The sequence below is a fragment of the Dioscorea cayenensis genome, chromosome 6 (genome assembly GCF_009730915.1).
Source record: "Dioscorea cayenensis subsp. rotundata cultivar TDr96_F1 chromosome 6, TDr96_F1_v2_PseudoChromosome.rev07_lg8_w22 25.fasta, whole genome shotgun sequence".
Lineage (NCBI taxonomy): Eukaryota > Viridiplantae > Streptophyta > Magnoliopsida > Dioscoreales > Dioscoreaceae > Dioscorea > Dioscorea cayenensis.
In genome coordinates, this window is record NC_052476.1 from 21,595,901 (window position 1) to 21,616,536 (window position 20,636).

General features: G+C 37.5%; 2 protein-coding genes and 1 long non-coding RNA gene across 5 annotated transcripts; 2 read left to right on the forward strand and 1 right to left on the reverse strand.

Annotated features, from left to right (window-relative positions):
- Positions 1–244: 244 nt before the first annotated feature.
- On the forward strand, positions 245–2,104 carry LOC120263869. Its single transcript, XR_005537157.1, has 3 exons — positions 245–318; positions 930–1,001; positions 2,048–2,104. It is a non-coding gene; the product is annotated as an uncharacterized LOC120263869 (long non-coding RNA).
- Positions 2,105–3,151: 1,047 nt separating this feature from the next.
- On the forward strand, positions 3,152–11,799 carry LOC120263301 (protein MODIFIER OF SNC1 1-like). Of its 2 annotated transcripts, none has more exons than XM_039271168.1 (10): positions 3,152–3,294; positions 4,827–4,898; positions 5,112–5,183; positions 5,268–5,312; positions 5,430–5,769; positions 5,944–6,037; positions 6,342–6,416; positions 6,504–8,167; positions 8,992–11,311; positions 11,435–11,799. In XM_039271168.1, the coding sequence occupies exons 2-9, from the start codon at positions 4,867–4,869 to the stop codon at positions 11,239–11,241; spliced, it is 4,572 nt and encodes a 1,523-aa protein (XP_039127102.1). In that variant the 5' UTR covers positions 3,152–3,294; positions 4,827–4,866; the 3' UTR covers positions 11,242–11,311; positions 11,435–11,799. The 2 variants fall into 2 exon arrangements, with proteins under 2 accessions (XP_039127102.1, XP_039127103.1); XM_039271169.1 differs by having other exon boundaries at positions 8,995–11,311.
- A 425-nt stretch (positions 11,800–12,224) lies between these two features.
- Positions 12,225–20,413, reverse strand: LOC120263435 (importin beta-like SAD2 homolog). 2 transcript variants are annotated; one of them, XM_039271336.1, is made up of 21 exons: positions 20,234–20,413; positions 19,347–19,519; positions 19,100–19,270; positions 18,736–18,846; positions 18,588–18,665; positions 17,856–18,049; positions 17,713–17,773; positions 17,392–17,466; positions 17,106–17,183; positions 16,484–16,546; positions 16,306–16,389; positions 16,037–16,197; positions 15,736–15,775; positions 15,485–15,628; positions 14,995–15,114; positions 14,675–14,893; positions 14,193–14,363; positions 13,287–13,971; positions 12,961–13,181; positions 12,676–12,811; positions 12,225–12,531 (listed from the first exon to the last, which is right to left on the reverse strand). In XM_039271336.1, exons 1-21 carry the CDS (start codon positions 20,376–20,378, stop codon positions 12,380–12,382), a joined length of 3,282 nt encoding a protein of 1,093 aa, XP_039127270.1. In that variant the 5' UTR covers positions 20,379–20,413; the 3' UTR covers positions 12,225–12,379. The 2 variants fall into 2 exon arrangements, with proteins under 2 accessions (XP_039127270.1, XP_039127272.1); XM_039271338.1 differs by lacking the exon at positions 18,588–18,665.
- Between the last annotated feature and the right edge of the window lie 223 nt (positions 20,414–20,636).

The following is a 20,636-nucleotide window of genomic DNA, read 5'->3' on the forward strand; positions in this document are numbered from 1 at the left end:
AACTTACTCACCAATGTCTTTTTCTTGAATGTACAAGGGCATTGTTGTCTTTTTGCCAAATGCTTATTCACTCTAGTCTTTGTTTTATAAGAATGAGGGTAACTTGGTCATTTCTTGAAGTCCATGGCATTTTAGTTAATGTATTGAAGCTTAAGGGGCAAAATGGTCATTTCCCCTTAAAAACCTTATCCATTCCTTTAAATCCAAGGTTGCTTATAAGCTAAGTTTCTCATTCCTTTATAAATTCTTCTCTTCTTCATCTCTAGGGCTGGTTTTCTCTTCTTCATGTCCAATCTTGTTTGAGTAGAAGCTTAGAAGGTAATGATCATTTCTTTTCATTTGTTGGGATAAGGCATGATTCTTTCATGTTGTGCTTGTGTTTTTAGATCTTGAAATGGTTATTTAACTCTCATGCTCTTCTTTGGAATCTTGTTTTCAAGATCTTTGTAATTATTTGGCAATTTGAAGGTTGTTTGAGTTGTGAAGCCCTTGTATTTCATCTTTGTGTCCATGGAATTAGTATTCCTTTGAATTCCATGAGTTTTGATGGCATATTTGTGGAGTTTTGGTGGGAATGAGATGGATGCTAAGAGCTCAAAATGATGCCATAGATGTGTAGATTTATGTGTCTTTTAGTTGGCCATTGTATTGTTAAGAGAACTTGGTGTCTTTCCCTTGTAGTGTTGTTGAGTTTGCTCTCGGGTACTGTAGCAACCCTGGTTTTACTGTAGCACCGAGAAGCTTAAGTTGTTCTTTAATTTCTTTGGACTAGAGCAAAGCCCTAACACTTAGGACTTCATTGATAACCATTAAACCTATCTTTGAGCCAACCCTAAGATCAAGTTATGGTTGTTTGTTAGAAGGAACCTAGGGTTTCTTTGCTTGGATTTTTGTACTAACCTTGGATGTTATTTGTTGTGTTTGGAAAGGAGGTGAAGCATTGGATCGAGGCTAAGAGTTGGCCGAGGATTAGTTTGCGAGGAAGAGAAATCATCAATTTTGTGAGTGGAATTATTTAGCATAGCTTTATTAGAAGAATGCCAATAGCTATATATATATATATATATATGTGCATATCATATTTCAAGTAAGTTTTATTGATTTATACTTGTTTGGTAATTTGGTGAATGATAATTATTGTTGAGGCAAATCTTGGATGTCTTTTTTTGGCTTTTGTTTTGTTATCGTGGAAATTGTGATTGATATATGTATCCATGAGTTTGTGAAATCTTTATTTTGTTTGAAACTTGAGTTTTGTTATGGAAATCTTTGATTTGGTGAAATCCTAGGCTTGAAACAAATTTTGGATTGTTGAAAGGAAAAGGATTTCCATGTTGTTGCTTGTGTTGGGACTTGCAAATTATTTTGTGCTAAAAGTTTGGGCTTTGCTTATGTGTTTATCTTGTCCTCGTGCAAATGGCCGAGGTATTCTTGATTTATGATCATGGATGGATATTGTACTCGAGTGGAGTTGTATTTTTATTGTGGTGATTGTTTTGGTGATATCCTCATCGCAGTAGGCGGTCTTCACTGCCCGACCCTATTGAGGTGGCGTGTCGGCCGGTCGATTACTACGAGGGCCGTTCGGTGGGAGTGTAGAGCCCCTGACTGGATATTCATCGGGTAGCCGGAGTCACCAACCCGGTGAACTCGATGGGTCAACGTCAAGGGCATGAGTACCTTGGCGGCTTTTGAACCTAGCCATGGCCACGGCGAAGGTTTAGAGAGTTTTCTAGACCATGTTATGTTGGGTGAGTGTTGGGTATTGTGTTTATTTATTTCAAACCCATGTTATTTTGTTGTTTTACTTGTATTTAAAACCATGCTTTATGATTTTTGTGTTGTAAACCCTAGTTGGGGTAAAAAGAGTTTTCTTGGTATTATTATGCTTTTTATTTCTCTTGAAGGCTTCTACTATATGTAATAATGTTTCTAAACTTGTGTTACTTTGGTAAAGCATTTATTTTGGTGTATTTTTCTGCTAAGGTTGTGCTAACCTCCCCTCACTGAGTAACTTGAGTTACTCATCCCTCTCTCTTTCTCCCAGTCTGTTGCAGGTAGTAGGTGTGACCGTGTGGCAGCGTACTGGGCATTTACTACTATTCTATCATCTGTTGTATTTCCTTCAGTTCATGTATGTTGTTGTTGTCATGGAACATGTTATAAGACCTATGGATCCACTAGTGTGTAGAAAACCTTGTTGCATGGTTAGTATTTAAAATACTCTTAAACTTCGTGTATTACCATTTCCTCATCGTTATTAGGGTTGTTTCCTGTGTATTTTATGAACCTCTCGTATTTCGTGATCCTATTCTCGCTCTTGTTGTTATTGTTGTTATTCATGCCGTTGTGTAACATTGTTTCTTTTCTCGCTCTATATCTACGATATGTATATTGTTGAATTCCAGGTGTGTTGATTAGCCTTGCGGCATCCTGAGGGTTGAGTGGCGGGGTATCCCTCCTCGGGATTGCTGCGGCGATTGTCGCGTCCCGTGGGCCCGCGAGTCGGGGCGTGACAGCATGACTAGTGTTAGACCAGGGGTAAATATGTACTTAATGTATCTCTTCATATAGAGGAGGGCAGGACAGTGTGGATGGCACTTTACTTTTAGAAAACTTTCAGTAGGTTCTCTTTTAATTATTTTTTTTGTTTTGTCGATTGTCGACTTTGTAAAAAATAAAAAATAAAATATTTAGTAAAAATGAGAACTAAATTTTACCATATTTTTCCATCAATCCAAGAAATCATAGAAATGGAATTCATATATAAATATTAAGAGCTTCAATCATCTACGGACGTTCACAGATTTGTAATCTGTGAACGTCGCCTGGGCCATATATTAATATATATATACTGACCCTTTGAGGGGTTGTTCTCTTCTTATAATATATACGACCAGGTATGCTGGCCCGCGGGTCATGTTATCTCAATAGATATATCGATCTCAACCATCTATCCAATTCACCGCCTTAAATTTGGACGGCTTCACGTAACGTTGCAGGTTAAAAATAAAATGCTCTGCGATACAGTGCACCGTAACTGTCACGGGACACGTGTCAATTTTAAGCCAATCAATTTATGCCACGTAGTCAACTTCCTTTTTATATTATTAATTTTTTTCTCTCTGCTCTTCTTGCCCTCTCAGCAATCTCTCTCCTTCGCTCGAACTCCGTCCGTTTCCTTCGTTCTTCTCCGGCGCCGGCGCCGGCGCTTCCCCACCGCCACCCCGATTCGGCGGTGCCTCCGTCGACAGTCTCTTGTTCACCATTAGAGTCCCCCGCCCTCCGCACCAGGTACGGTTTTGATCTCTAGTTTTAGGGTTAGTGATTCGGTCGAGCACTTCGTCGTGGAATTAGCGTTCTTGATGATCGGGGATTATGACCATGGATTAGTTTCATTTGATGTGTTTGTCTGGATTTTTCTGAGAACCTTGATGTTGTTCTGATGAAGATCGGTGGTTTGTCGGACAACTTTGTTTATATATTCTCTTTTTCCCTGACGATCAACTTGTTTACATTAATTTTTTTTTTGGTTTGATGTGTGCTCCTGGCCTTTTATGATGGAATCATGGTTTAGTATTGCTAGGTTTTTTTGATGTCATTCAGTAACTCGTCGGCTTTCAGACAGTCCAAGAATTATTATATATTTTAGTATTGGCCAATCGATGTTTTGTGGAGTTTACCTTTTTATGGATGTACATATGGAATGAAAAATCTTGGCTTTATCTTCAGTTTTGATTGGAATAGATAGTTACGTTTTTGTCTGATTGGTGGTGCTGTGTTGTGAAGATCATGAGTCTATGTTTAGGTAGACAAATTTCTGATTTTGGATCAATTTTTAATGAATACGTTGGTCTTTGAGAGGGAGATATCTCTGGGGAGGACTGGTTCTTGATGGAATTTACATGGAGAAGGTGGTTGATAAATGATAATTTGGTTTTCTTTTCTTTTTTGGATGAAAGATAGCAACATTATGTGAAGTTTTGTGTTGGGTCATCTCGCCTATGGGCATTGTTACGTAGGAGACATTATTTTTTGCTGGTCTTGCAGCTGTCAGAGTGTTTGGTTCATTGGATGGGAAATAACCCTATAAATTACTTCTTTGATTTACTGGAAAAGTTTGATTTGGAGTGGGCTGGTGTTTACTAGCGAGTTTTCTGAATATGTCCCTCATTATGAAAACTAGAAATAGCTTGTGAACTTGTTGTCCATGATTCTCTTTTTCCATCGGCTAACCTATGAGAACTCAAGTTTCATATTGTGAGATTTAGCCTGTCTATTTCTCATGTTGTCTGAGTGTATTGTTATCCTGTTGACCTGTTAGTTTAGACTTTAGAGGTTCAAGTGATCATTATTGCTGTCTCAGATTTTTTTAAGTGTGAATGCCTATGATTTTGATTTACAAATAAGTTCACTGAAGCTCTCTATACCTTTCCATGTGATTTAAGATGTCTTACAGCTACTCATATTCATTCAATAAATGTTGTATTATATATTTTTTTTCAGTGAATATTGTTCATATTTCTAACTCTATCTGATAGTGACTGCATAGACTTGTATTTTTATGTTAAATATTGCCTTTTGCTTTATCTCTGATCAAGTTCAATTTTTTCTAATGATTATATGTTTGGAATTATTGGATTTCTGGGCTTCATGGCATTGATGCTATTTTGGGATTGCTGGGAACTCTCTATTTTTAAAATGCTATAGTACTGTTATTGGTATTTGTGTGCATGAGCAAATGTGTGAGTCATTTTTATATCTTTGGTTATAACCCTATCCTGGTTTCTTTCTGAATCTCATTGCTATATATTGTGCATTTTCAGGTAGCTTTTGTCACTAAATGATTTTGACATCATTAAAATTATGGCTTCAAGTATACTGACAGGAGACCGAAGGTTTTGACTCTTGCATCACCATTTTCTTTTTGCTTTGAAGATGTTGTTGTTGTTTGTTTGTTGAAGTTATTTATTATTACTACTTGTCCTCCTACTATTATATATTATTGTGCATGTCTGTACACTGTATGAGGAAAATTAATTTGACTTAACCACTACTAGTGACAAACCAATTCCAACTGCTAAAATGCAAACTTTTCTTCGACTTTTCAGATATGGTACTGTACGAGGAAAATTCACTGTTTTAGGGAAAGTTCCGAAACCCATCAATTTGCCAAGTCAAAAGTAAGCTTCTTATGTTTTACTGAATTCTGGAACAAGCTGTGTTCCTTTTTATGATGATTGATGTGTTCAATTTTTACCATCAAGATTGGAAAACCGTGGCTTGGACCCGAACGTGGAAATTGTTCCTAGGTGAGTTCATCATTTTATTTTATGTCTTGGTGGTGCAAACAAGCCAAAATCTATGATGATTAGATTTTTGTGAATAACCGTGGTTTGGACATTACATGATTTTGGTGCTTTGTATAGGGGTACACTTACCTGGGGCAGCAGAGCAGCCACACCAAACGCATGGGCGTCATCAGCTTCATCATCGCCTCATGCGGATGAAAATGCTAACTCACCAGTCAGAGGTCGACCTTCATCTAGTGGAAGTGGCCCACGCCCATCAACCTCTGATAGTGACAAGTCCAATGAGCTTAATTCTAAAGCATGGGGCCAGAATTCACGGCCATCATCTGCATCGGGAAGCTTTGCATCAAATCAGCTATCATTGGCTCCAAGCCGCCCTCGAAGTGCTGAATCAAGACCTGTTTGCTCACAGCTATCTCGTTTTGCTGAAAACTCAACTGAAAATACTGTTGCATGGGTGGGAATTTATGGGAGAGAGTTTAACTGTCTTTATGGTCTATTTTATTCAATGCTTAAATTTGTCTTTCAATAACAGCCCATGCTGTTCATTACGCGGCCATTGACTGCATTCTGTGTTATGAAATTTACTGTGATCTGTTTCTTCTAATTTTTGGCCCCGTCTTTTCTACAGGGCTCTAGAACCAATTCCAGTGGGTATGCACCGAGTTCTGGAGATTTCCCCCCACTTGGTTCTGAGAATAATTCTGAGTCTCACATGCAGCGAGGTGCTTGTCATTATAATTAAGAATTTAGTTTTGTTAGGACACTGTTAATCTGGCCAAAGTTATTTCACCCATGTCAAATGAAAGTTTGTGCATGAGGAGTTTACTGAAATGGCCAGACATCTTAACTCTATCCATGACAAGATGCTTTGTTGAATTGCTTCTTTTATCATTTGGTATGCTCCGTGTGTTGGTTTATGTTTAATGGGGCAAGTGGAGGGTGCCTTTTGAAATGATTAATTGTATAATTTACATTATTTAATGTTTGCCTATGAGTTTTACTTATGATTTGGCATGCCAATCATAGGTCATAGTTCTCACGGGCGTCCTGCGTCTGCTTCTGGCTCATCAACACAAAATGAAAGGCCTGAGCTTCCCTGTGGTTAGTGCACACTTCATGAAGCTTCAATTGTTTTTGATCTTTCTGTGCTTTTTTACCATGATGGTCATTTTTTGTCTACTATTTCAGGAGATGTGAATGCAGACAGAGACTCAAGAAATGTTGATATGCAGTTAACAGATTCCTATCCATATGGTCATGGTGATATCCCATTAGACATTGAGAAACGGAAGAGGGATTCCCAGCAGGGCTGGGCTTATCCAATTGCTGACATGCCACATCCCCAGTTTGGTAATTGGCATGGTCCTGAAGTTAACACTCCTGATGAAGTTTGGCATAAAGGGACAGCTGGTGGTCCATTCAGACCAGTGGGTTCTGCTGTTACTTATCCTATTGAGCATTTTGCATATTTTCGTCCTCAGATTCAGGGCCTTCTACCTAATCCACAATCTATTCCAAAACCAGGGGGTGGTCTTGGCTGTTACTACCCTGAGAACAGAGACATGCACTTCCCTCGCCAGCCACCTGATTCTTACATGATTTCTAGTCAACAGATCATCACTCTGACACCTGGAGTTCAGCAAACTCCACAGCCCATTGATGGGTGTCATGATTCTCGGGCAAATTACTTTAATTCCATTAACAGTGAAGTCCCTTGTATAGGAAGCCCTCCTGATGTCGGTTACCTATATGATGAAAAATCCAATGCTCACTTTAGAAAGTTCCATATGAGTTATTCATCTCGTGCTCCTAATACGGACAAAGAACAGGCAAAATCTGATCAAGTAGATGAAATTCATGAAGGACAATATGTAGTTTTATTAAAACAGGATGATGATGGTGGAGATCATATTGTGCATGAGAAGAGAGAGCAATCTATACTGTCCAATTGCCCACATTTTGAAGGAAGCAACCAGCAGGAAGCTACTTCATGTCAGGGTAATTGGAGAGCTAACAGCAGAAATGGAGAAGCTTCATCAGTATCACCTACTCCTGGGACAGGACGGTCTTCTGAGCCTGTTAGTGATTGGGAAGGCCATTCTTCTGATGATGCCTACCTGACAAAATCATTAGGAGATTTGAATGATGTAACTGATGAGAGTTGGATGAAGAAAGAATCTAATGGTACTGCTCCTATGCATGATGAGGAACAGTATTCTGCTATAAAAAGGGACTCTAGCCTGATGGAGAAGATAGAGGTCTTAAATAACAAAGCTCGGATTGCTGACCATCATATTGAAGGTGGACAACTGTCCTCAAAAGATGCAGTGAAAACTCTGAAGGATGTTAATTTACAGGCAAAGGCTCCTGAAAAGAACACTTGTATTGGTGATACTTTAGATGGAAGTTGTCTCGCTTCTGGTATAGCTCAACCTGCATCTCATAAAAAAAGAACTTCCAATGAAGACACAGAGTGCAGGAAAGTTGTCCTTCAACCATCAGAATCACAAGTTTTTAAAAGCACCAAGTCTGGTGGTTTGGAAAATTGCAGAAAAACTCATCATCAGATTCGAAGAAAAGGCCACTTTGTGCAGAGTGGTCTTGATTGTCGTGCTAAATCGGGTTTTACTGGTAGTCAAGGTGATGATGAATTAGTTAAAAGAATTGCTGGAAGAAATTCCACAAAAAGTAGTTCTCCTAGAGACAAAGATAACTACACAGTTAGTGAGGCACCTGACTTCTCTATGTCCCAAGATATCATTGAGAAGCAAGTATTACCTAATGCAACCAATGCAGAGGATGGATCATTAGCAACAAAATTTGCGCATTCTAAAGACCACCATGAGATCCAGGCAAGTAATTTTATCATGGTCGGCTTTTGTGCATCATTAGTGTCTCGTTTCTGATTTATGTTTCTGTCATTTTGCCATCATAATATCCCTTCCATCTGGTTATGAAAGCAGCATCTCTCATTTCTGTAATAAATCTAATATCCCTTTCATTTTGCCATCATAATGCCCCTTAAGAATTTTCATATTTTAAATTATGACTCTCAATTGCTATTGTTTTCTTTTCCCGAAGGCTACATTATTGGAATTATGGAATATTTATCCGATTTTTTGCCTTTTTAAATCAAAAGTTTCTATTATAGGATAATAAGCAAAATTTGGAAAATTTCTGAAATCGATAAATTTTTGCAAATTGCAATTGACCTTCAACCAGAGTATCTTCTTATAGTCGGAACTCCCTCTCAAATAAAGATTCCTATTTGAGTTGAGGTGAAGAGCTAATTATTTGTTTCTCAGATGAACGTGTTTTTTTTTTTTTTTTGGTCTACTGCATGGCTTATGTGGCAGTGTTAGCATGTTATATAGTGAATGCGTTAAGTCACTGCTGTTAGCTATTGTTAAGTTATTCCATGCTGCTCTTAATGTATTTGACAGTATGAGAAATAACTGACCTTATGAACTTAGATTGAATCCTTGCATTAAATTTCTTAATGCAAGCAGTTTAATAGATGAATTTCGACTTTGTGGGACAGCAATCAGAAACGTAATGACTTTAGGGTTTCATTTGTTTTAGGAAATTGTGAATAATCTTATTGTCATTTATAGTAAAAGTGTTTCTCTTCTAATGTTTGACATTATTTCTCTGCATCATCTGGGGACCTACTCAGAAGGCAATAGCAACCCAGCACTCCAAACAGCTGGAGGAACGCCAAGTAAAGGAACTAAATACAAAATCTCTTACAGAGTTGGAAGGATTGAATAGGCATATTGCACATGGTTTCAACCAGAATTTTAACAACACCACAACTACAAGCAAAGATTTTGACCACATGCAGGCCTTCAAAAGTGATAGCACTCCTAAAACAGTTGGTTCTGTTGATGAATCACAAAGAGGTAACTCAGCTGGAAATAATTCTGGGTCAACAAGTGATCCTTCTTTGAGATCACAATATCAATCCTTGTCTTGGGAACAAGATGCCAATAATAGTGGAGATGTCACCCGTAAATCTAGCAGACATTTTCATGAAAGCAAATTTCCGAAGCATAAAAACGTGGGCTACAGGAGAAAGCAGAGTACTATACAAGAGAAGATTCAAGGTCAACAGCCATTTTCTGTTATGAATGTTGGGAGAAGGAGTTCTGTTGATGTCAGTATGCATCATTTGGAGTGTGACAGTGTACTCAAAATTGAGGATCTGCCAACACAACCCAAAAAGAAAACTAACAGGACCTCAAAGAGTAAACTTAAAGCTGATGAGGTTTCATCAAGATCCAGCATTCAATCTTCAGCTAACAATGAAGAGAACCTTGAAAATGGTCCTCTTAATATTGGCAAAACTCAGTCAGAATCTTTGGTGGAGATCAAACCTGATTCAGCTCAAAGTGTGATTGAAACTCTGAAAAATCAGTGTTCCAGGGACGAGGTTGGTACACCTTCCACTGAAGAATTGCTTCAGGAAACAGATCATTATTTCAGGGGGAGTAATCATTGGAAACAGCAGTCTTCCAGGCCAATGAGAAACCAGCGAGGTATCAAAACTGGTTATAAGTTCCATGGCAGTGAGGCTGTAATGTGGGCACCTGTGAGACCACAGAACAAGACCATACAATCTGATGGCACAACTCTGAACCATAATAATCAGATAGGTGATAATTTTTTAGAAAAAGATGAGCATGATACACAAAATGTAGCAAAAACAAAGAGGGCTGAAATGGAAAGGTATGTTCCCAAGCCTGCAGTGAAAGAACGATTGTATCAGAATTCTCAGCAGAACTTGCCTTGCATCAATCAGACGGCACCTTGTGAGGTCATGGTGGAACCTGATTTTGATGGAAAATCTAGTGTCAAACAAGAATTTGGTTCGGATGCTACTAACGGAGAAGTTAATAAATCTAATAGGCGTGGCAAAATGCATGCGTCTTGGTGTCAACGGCATTCAGCTGGACTTCCCCCTGTGTCTCAGAGCTTCTGCAATGAAGGTTCAAGTTCTGCTGATGTTGCTGGACATCTTCAGCCACAACAACATCATCAATCAAGGGGTGACAGCAGAGCTGGGTCGCAGCTTGTCTATGATGACGTGAGGGATAAGAAGCTGATCAACGATACTGGAAGTGCTTTTCCACTTACTGATATTAATGGCTTAAATTGTGGAACCAATGTGGAAAAAGATGAAACGCCAGCTTTAGAGTCAGCTATGTTAGGAAATGAAAATGCAAGGTTTTCCCATGAGCAGAAGAGGTGGCAACCAAAATTTCATTCCTATCCTCATAGCACTGGGCGTGGAAAGAGGGGCATGAGGAGTCAGAGGGTTGCATCTCAAGGTCAGAGGTTTGACAAAGAGTTTCGTTCTCAAGGCACAGGAAATTCTCTTGAAAATGTGGATGCTAATTACTCAGCTAGAATTACTGGCGGCATTGAAATGAGAATTGCAGAGAATCAAGAAGCTGATCATGCAGTACCGCTGAATTCTGTTAAAACTGATCCAGCAGAATTGCTTGACAAACTGTATAATGAAGAACTTCTTAGGCAAGATAACCAACAAGAGCAACCGGTTTCTTCTGCAATGTGCCAACATGGAACAAATAATGGCCATTATGGGCGAGGACAGGGAGCAACTTATAGGGCTCAATATGGAGGGCAAGATGCCACTATGCAAAACCCTAACTTCAGCAGAGGCAGGAAGATTGGCTCTCAGTTTGAATATCAGCAGATTGGGTCTTCTGACAAACCAAATGATTACTCTCAGCAGAACTTTACTGATCTAGAGAAGCATGATAGTCCAAGGGTTCATCAAACAAAGAACAGGGGTCGAGGTCGGAATTACTATAGACATCATGGTGGTGGTAATCGTCAATTTTATGTGCAAACCAGCAGGACTGCAGTCTGTGTAACAGATCAAAAAAATTTGGCGGAATGACAATTATAATACAAAGTGCAAATAGATTCATTTTGCTCTTGATTATGGTTTTGGATTTTTCTCCTTCATGGTAAGCCACAGATTTCCAAACATGATTTCAATTGCATGTGTCGTCTCAAAAATGAAATTTCTGAAGATTTCTATGCTATGTTATTCTCTCCTAAGTGTTTGATTACACATGATTCGTTTGCAGGCGGCAGCATTCAAAATCATGGCTGGTTCACCAATTACACAATTTATCATCGGTTTCACATTTAACTTGGATGTGTGCTTTGTGATAGTTTCTTCACTCCTTTGAAAAAGAAGATTGATCAATTGCTGCTCTTGAATATTTTGGATGTGTTCAACCTTCATGCAGCTGTTGATATTGTTTGGTGGATCATCACGAGAATGGTTTCTTGCTTAGCTGTGGCTGTTAATGTTCTATTCCATTTTTTTGTCTGTGAACCTCATTTACAATAGTGTACATATATTACATTTGCAGGAGGCCTGAGATTGGCCAAAGACCCTTTTGCTTTTCCTTTCAACCAATGATATAGTGGTGTATTGGTAGCCGAATTTTCATTAAAATTCTTTACAAGCCGTAAAAGTTAAAATTTTTAGTGATGACATATTTATAGGAGTGTAAGTAATAATTGTGTGCGGATGATCTCAGTGCCTATGTGCGTACGGGTTCCGCTCTCATTTGTTCCCCTGAGACTTGTGAATGCCTGTTTTTTTTTAATGGCCTAACAGTTCATCTTGGCCAAAAAAAAACCATCATCTCTCATTTTTCGCTCCAAAAATCCTGTTTGCCATGCTCCAAACTAACGTGTCCGTGGGCGGATCATTTTACATATATATTATCTAATACCCCAAATCACGTTACCTACTTTATTACTTTATTCCCATATTCTCAGGTATATTTTTGTTTAGCTTACTACCATTCAGTGCCATGAGTATCACTCCGAGTGAAAGGAGTAGATAAATGTATATACACAAACTAGATCAAAATAATTTCATTTCAAATTCTCATTAAAGCACAAGCAATTCGATTCCATAGAAAAGCCAGCAAGACTGCAACCAAATTTCTTGAGCACCTAAAAATGATGCGCGCACACACACACAAAGTATACATGGAAAAAAGAAACCTTGAGATTTATGCATGGAACAATGAAACATAGTCAGGGAACACTTCCAAAATTCTCTGCACGAGATCGGGAGGAAATATTTGCGTTTGTGCAAGGCTGTACCGATGTTTCTTGATCAGCGAAACCACAAGCTCTTGTACGTTAACTTCATCAAGGACACCTGCATCCGATCAAAAAACATTATTTGTATATCTCTATCAATAATTGAAATCCAATAAAGAGAAACAAAAATATAAGCTCATGACACATATCCCGCTTATGTTAACAAAAGGAGAAATCTTTGGCAATATTAATAATGGCATACCTAGTTCAAGCTCTTGTACTTCATCTTCTTCAGCATCTCCTTCTGCAACTATCTCGCCATCTAACCCCTTGGCTACTTCAGCATATCTAGAGAGAAACTCTTCTTCTGTTTCTTCTCGTTCATCATCCTCGGAATCCTAGTTGGCGATGTACATTAAGCACATGAATATATTAGCTTTTCCCGATGAACAAATATCAACAATAGTAAAATACAGTTTCAAGTGAGGAAATAATGGATGTCTCTAAGTCCAATCACAAGCCAAAAAAAAAGAACTAACATCTGTACCTCATCATCAATATCATCATCTTCCTCATCGTCAGTATCTTCGTCAGAAGCTTCTTCTTCTTCTTCTTCTGCATTTTCTACGCCATCACTGGCCTCATCCTGAACTTCTTTCAAATGTATACATGCCTCCATCAATGACCTGAAACATTCATGCAAGGTGGCATTGGCACCATCTGGTGACATCTCTAGCAGCCGCTCAACCACCTTTGCTAATGATAAGACTGCACAAAATTTGAGGACAAGCAATAAAACATATATTAATACTAAATACCAGAGAAATTATTTATCAGAAAGCAAATTGGCTAAGTATATGCTAGTAAGGCTACCAGCTAACTTGATCTCAGATTCATATGAGAGGCCATGTTCAGAGGAGCTAGAAGAGACATTTGCCAGTGCATGTGCCCAAATCATAAAACCTTTATCCTCATGCTTCTCCAAAATTTGCTCAACAATATTAGGATAGGATATGTAGCATGATGAGATAACCAGCAACAGGGGCTTGGATAAACCACAAGGCTTATTGCAAATTTCCCTAAAACGAGAAAATGCTGCCTCAGCAAAGGACGCTGCCATTGAATGCTTAACATCTTCTGTCTCGAGTGAAAACCTTGGCGTGTAGAGTAAAAGATGTACACATGAGCAAGCCCTTTGTGTTGCTGATGGATATGCAGTAATGGCATCATGAACAAAAGCAGCAATGCCTTCTATTATAGAATGAGTAGAATTATGAGATGGACCCTGAGATGGCAGCTTTCTCATAAAAAAATTTGCAGAGTCATATCTTCTATGTAAATCAATAGCTTCCTGAATGCAATTGAAAATGGACAAGTCCTCCATCTCTTCCCAAGCATGCCATTCTGCAATCAGCGCACTCCACACAGCTAGCAATTCTGGTATTTTCAATTCCGCTGCTTCATCAATGGTAACAATGAGGCGCATGACAAACCCAAGCAAAGCGGAAGCATCATCAACACATGATGGAGATGGTGATGCACTGGTAGTGGCTGTCTCCTGAAACCCATAATGTAGAAGAGCTAAATTGTCATTATGCACATAGCACAGTGTATCCAAACAATTGAATTAATAAATATCAAATTTATTCAAAAACTTGAAGTCAAACATGTTCAAGAAATGGATAACCAAAATGCCACCAGGACCAATGTAAATGAAGTGTTAATTTAATTTTATGCAGAATCAGCTACTAAATGTTTCAAGTTTCCCAGAATGCAAACCTTTTGTTGTATTGGCATGATCCAAGCCTGTTGCAACAAAGATGAAAACGTTTTGGCAATGGTAGCACAGCCAGATCTCCACCTACTGTTTTCATGTTCCTTGAATTCATCTGAAGATTCGTCCCAGGTCTGAACCATTGCAGCCAAGGCAGAGAACCCTCGCTCAACCACCTAGCAGAAGGAAGAAAAACTCCCTTGATAAATGTAAAGGTAGGGAATAAACAACAAAGAGAAAGCTAAACATTCACAATAATAACATATAAGCAACTGAAATCCTACATAGTTTACATTTTGCTAGTATTCTATCAATAGTTGAGTTATTAAGATCATAATGGAAGTGCAAATACCAGCTTTGAAAAAAAAAGGCCTAAAACCTAGAAAAATATATAAGTTACTGAGTGATATTAAGCAAACAAGGAAGAAAAAGATTAAAAAGAAACAAAAAATTGTTTGGCATGACTAGGTGAATTTTCCTGTTGTACCTGGGGCCAAGGATCAGGAGCAGGCGGCAACTGTTTTGAAATAGTGTCAGCAATTCTAGACACAACAAATGGAATATGGATAGCAATGTTATCTTTCCCCGCATCAACCACATTGCCTAGAAGCAAAAATATTAGAGATGACTCATTTTCATCAGTAGTAGCCACTCTTTCCACTAAAACTTGCAAAAGAGATTGCCAATCAGAAGGAACGTAATCATTCTGCAAAAGTAACAAGTTACAAATATGACAGAAATTATGTAATCCAAAAACAGACCAAATCTGTAGGGCCAAACAGAAAATGAAAATAAAACCATTCTTACCTCAAGAAGTGCTGCAATAGCCCCAACTGCAGAAGCTCTAACAGGATAACAACTAATATCTTCTAAATTCGGCATGCTCAATGTCTTCGTCAAAGAAGAGTATATATCTGTGTTCATTTCCTAAAAATGAATTGCAATATCAATGATAGCTCGTATAAAACAGTTAATAGAGAATACCATATTTGAGATTTATAAACTTTGTCAAAGCCTTTGCCAGATTGAAGACATACAAGATCCCTATAAATTGCTGAAAATTTTACATGGGAAACTTGGCTAAAAAACTTAGAATGGAATCTTTGGTCCATCTCACTAGTCAATCAAACCTTTGAACACTGAGCATCAGAAATAAAAAGCAAATATCAAAGATCCTCATTACACCCCCACATCATTTTGGTAAGAGTTTGGAGTTCAGTTAATATTGGTTGGTATACATGTGGGGAGCGTTACAATCCCAAATCTCAGGTGATTCAACAGAAAATTCAATGTTTACCTCAGGAAGACATGATGCAAGCTCTTCAAGTATCCAGTTTGCTGTAGCAACCAAATATGGCGAGCACAGCGATAATGAATACAATGGCAGCACTCTATTCCTAAGCAAAGTACTTGTGTATTCAGGATTTCTTTCTATCAAGAACTGTAAAAATTAAGCACATTCAATACCAATTATTATCACCCCTCAGGGTTAAATATATTTATTTTTAACGTAAATATGCTGAACAAAACAAAAGTTAATAAGCTTACATCATGAAGACCTCCATACGCCATCAGAACACCATAGTAGCTGGCAAAACCAAGCAAGAATGATGGATATGTGAGAAGTGAAATTGCCCAATGATTTCAGTTTCTAGATGAGTTAAACAATACCAAGCCCATTAGAATTTTTAATTCAGAAAACAGATTACAGATGATAAATTAAAGATTTTTAAGTTTTTAACCTTTTCTTATTGATTCCTCAGTCTTTTGATTTAGAAATCATACATAAATGAAAAGATATGAATTTTGCATCTATGTTTTCTCAGTGATGGAAATGTTATACACTTACTCATGAAATGTCTTCGGCAATGCCTGTGGCCCGTCAATGGGCAAGGGAAATTTGGACAAAAATGGTATCACTAGTAGCTCCCCAACAGAGCTACGTCGTTCTTTTCCATTAGCTTTGATGCCTTTCTTCCGTTTTGAAGACACAGACACAACAGGAGGGCCCTAAACATATAGATAAGAATTCATATATAAGACAGCTAGGAAAAGCAATGGGAAAAAACTTTTTTTTTTTCCCATGGGAGAATTAAAGTAAAACCACTGGATGGCAACCTTTGACATTGCAATAACACCAAGTAAATTTATTGCACTTTTCCTAGCTGTGAACAAGTCTTCGGCCCACCCCGAGATTTCTTCCTATCAGAAAAGTGACTCAAGCTTCATAAGTGGCAAAGCGCAAGATAATTCTATAAAGATGATGAGAGTGAAATCACCAGCAAAGCTAACGTACAAGCTCGGATGGAAGATTCTTCCTCATGTACTCCTCAGCATCTTCCTCCCACTCAGAAACATCCTGCAGAGAAACAGGAAATAGGAACAGACAAATGAATACTTCCAAATTATCTTGTTGTGTTAAAAGTTACAAGATTCTGGATTTTGTAATCCCCCCTTGCGATGAATCTCTTGTGCATTCCTGGAGGGAGTTATCTTGACCATATTCCCCAAATATAATAATCAAATTTCGGGGAAAAAAAAGGGATTTCAGTTTATTTCAGCTAGTCGAAATATAGTAGGTTGAAGTTAGCATCCAAGTATCATTTACTTTTAATGCATACATGTTACCTTCTCAAAGAATACTGAAAGTAACAAAATTTTCATCTTATGGTTTTTCTCACGTCACGTATATAAATTCTCATAACAATGGAAACTACAAGTAGCCAGCAATTCATTAATGAGTTTTCTGAGCAACTAACAGAAACAATATAAAAATTACATGAAGATCATCATATGATACATCATCCAACAAGGAAAAAAGAACCACGGGACAAATCAAAAAATTAAAATTACCAACGACATGATTGCCAAACACGCCATGTGGAATAAATAACGGAAAATCACATAATGATATTCACCTTTGAATTCATGATCAATGCAGGGAAAATTGCAGAATCCAAAATAGAAGAAAAATGGGGTGAAACCAGTCTCCAACCCTGCCAACATTCAGAACCATAAAATGTGAACTTTATTCTGCGAACTTAAAAGTCATTAGCGTGTGTAGCATTAACAAAACAGAAAGCAGGTTTACTTTGATTCACGAAGAAAATAGCTCTCATTATCATATAAGAACAGGAACATGATCAATATAAAATGGACTTCAACTCTGTCTTTCAATAAGCTGGAAGACCAAATTGAACTTACTGGGCCTGTTTCCAGTATATGCGAAATCACATCAAATGCCAATGACACAATTCTCTCTGAAGGAAAATCCAGCTTCTGCATGGCATTGGAAGTCTTAGAACACTTTTCAGAAAGAGTAAATCAACATTAATTGAGAACATGTAAAAAGCGTAAATAAGAATGCAGAGCCATAATTGCGGGCACATATGAAAACAAATAAATGCTTTCTGGATAACAGATGAAATAAACAGCAATAGTAGGTAAGCTTAGATAGAAGGAATACAAGATCTCTTTCATTAAAGTCACGAAAATAAATAAATGTTGTGGAAATTTATAACTTACATCAATATTAGCACTCTGCTTGGACAATTTGAAAGCACAATTGAAGATGTTTGGCAGCAATCTGGTGGTGTAAGCATGAATAATTAAATGTAATCAGAGGTAATGTGAAAAAACATCAAGCCATATGAAATAGAATACAGTACTTGTTGACATGCTTTTGATGGCGAGTAACCAAAGCACGAAAAATGTATAAACTTCTCTTTGCAGTTTTCAGCCTCAGCAAGTATCCATCGTCAGGAGATGCACACTCCAAGTTCAAGGAATTCAGAATTTGGAATAAGTCTTGACAAAAAGAAGGCAAAATTGCACTCAGTGCAGCTGGCATATAAGACTTCACCTACAGAACTAAATTATGGTAAATAAGAAAGAAATACAAATCGTTTGGGAAAAGAAACAGAGACAGAAAAATAAGAAAAAAACGGAGCACATACTAAAATGACTGAGAATAATAGGCTATACATCTATTAGGGCATGTATTATGATACATGAGAAAATATAATAGTGTACAGCCATTGCCAGATATGTATGTATGCCATGGAACTATGGAAAGAAAACCTTGATGATTGGTTTCTCATTATTTGCTCCCACAAGAAGGCATTCAGCAGAACAGAATAATTGAACCATATGTTATCAGAAAGTTTAGTGGTGGCTCAACAGCCAGCAAGGTCAGCCGGCAAAAACAATATCACATATGCTATTGGGAAAAAGATAGACATTGTACTGTAAATTTATTGCCAAAATATACAATGACACACACTTGTCTTTCAGGATTTGCAAATATGGTCAAGTAATTGAAGGCGATTGATCAGAAATGTTGATAGAAACCATATCCACTAAATGTTGAAGAGAGTCAAGAGACAAGATGAATAACTTACAGAAAAATAGACGCATTTGCATATCATAAGAAGAACTTGTTCCAAATCAAATTGTATTTTGTATTGGAATGACAAAGCCTGTTACAACAGAACAAAAGCAAGCATAATTGGTCTGTAAGTCAGAGAAAGAGAGAGAGCAACATACAACCTTCTCAACATTGTGATGTAATGTGACTACTAAAGGTACAAGAAGAATTTCTGCTATTGACTCCAATTGTGCTGGTACAGGTTCTCTTGGATCTTTTGGGTTCTGGAAATACTGTACAATAAGAATAGCAGTCACAGACATAATTTACAATGGCATATATGTAATATTTTATTTTTCAAGTCAAAAATCAATAGGCCCAGAAGATGCTATTTAATGAACTAGCATGCATAAGATTATACCCAAAGATTACATAAACATCTACCACAATAAGACAAAGATAACCAAAAGTTTGATACAATTAAAGAATATCAATAAAAATTGAATACGAATCAACATCAACAAATGAACGTGTTTGGCATCATACCTGGAAGGGCCTAATAATTGTATGAAGAATCGTAAGTACATTAATAGCATCCCACTGAGAATGTGCATTTTGAATAATAAGGTTGCTACTTTCAAACACTGTTCTCAATTCAGGTATTAGTTCTGGCCAGATATTCTCCTTCACAAAGTCAACAATGATGATCATGCGAAACTGCAAAAAGGTAATTTGTTGAATATAAAAGTTTTTGGGGCTATAGGAGAAAAACAGATCAACAGTGTTGTCATACTGCTTCAGCTAGAACTTTCAGAATTGCTCGCTCTGCTTGAAGAACTGTCTGAGCAAGCTGATTCCGAAACTCACGATGGAGTTCAGAAGATGATGGCTTTGCCTCCATATATTGCCTGGTGAAGTTCTTCAAACATGTGGCTGCAGCTAGTTTGAGTCCTTGGCTCTCACCCACTATACATAAACACATCACCCTCAAACATAAGCAGATGCATTTTATCCTCAAAATTTCACACCTTATGCTCATCAAACCACCAAGCAATAACAATGCAAGGCCTAACAAAACCACTTAATAGTTTAAAAACAGGGGCGCATTTTGAACTAGCAATACCGGTTTTTCCTAGCAAATCATTCAAGTGTTTTTCAGATATTCCGTGATAACCTTGGTGTTCGGATTTTGAGAAAAATAAAAGATAAGGAAATTGACAAAAGGAAAACAAAAGAAAACTTATCAATCCATATAATTTCCTTCACTCAGACCAAACATAAAATAATTTTCGCATTCCCATCCTTCTTCATTTCTTCTATTTTCCCCAATGTAATCAAATCATGCAAGTTGAGGCTACTCAATCCATCTCACAAAATCAGCAATTAGACAAACGAATCATGTGAGGATCGAAGAACAGCAAGCAGATGAACACCAAGAAATCCCAAACTCCTACCCTATTATACCCAAATGAACGGCATTCACTTAACAAGATTGTCAAACATGAGCTAAAAACCAGATAATGTACACTCATATGGAAGGCAAAAACTCAAGATAACTATCAGACACCAACTAAAGATTCAAACTTGATCTTGATCGGAGAACAGAAGAAATCATCAGCACAAGAACAAAGAAAAATGATTCATTCCAATAAAAGACAAAAGGGGAAAGAGAGAACAGACCTCGAATGATAGTGAGGAGAGAGAGGGGAAACTGGGGTTCCCTGGAAAGGCGATCAAGCCCATCAGTGGCAGCGGAGACAAGAGCTTTCTCCGAGCTGAGGGAATCGTTCAGGAGGCTGGAGATCTCCGGAATTAGGGTTTCCATGCTGCCACCCACGCTACAGGGACGAAGACCCTAAAACCTTTGACCTTTTTGAGGGAAGAATATATATATATATATATTTATATTTATATGTAAAAAATAAAAAAAAAATATTTTTACAAAATCTATATATATATATATATAATTTGGTAGGAAATTAATAATAAAATTTTGAGATCTCTAAATGTGACGCTTTATTGTTATATATGTATCTTTTAAAAAAAATCTCTGCTATGCAGCAATATATTTTTTATTTTTTAT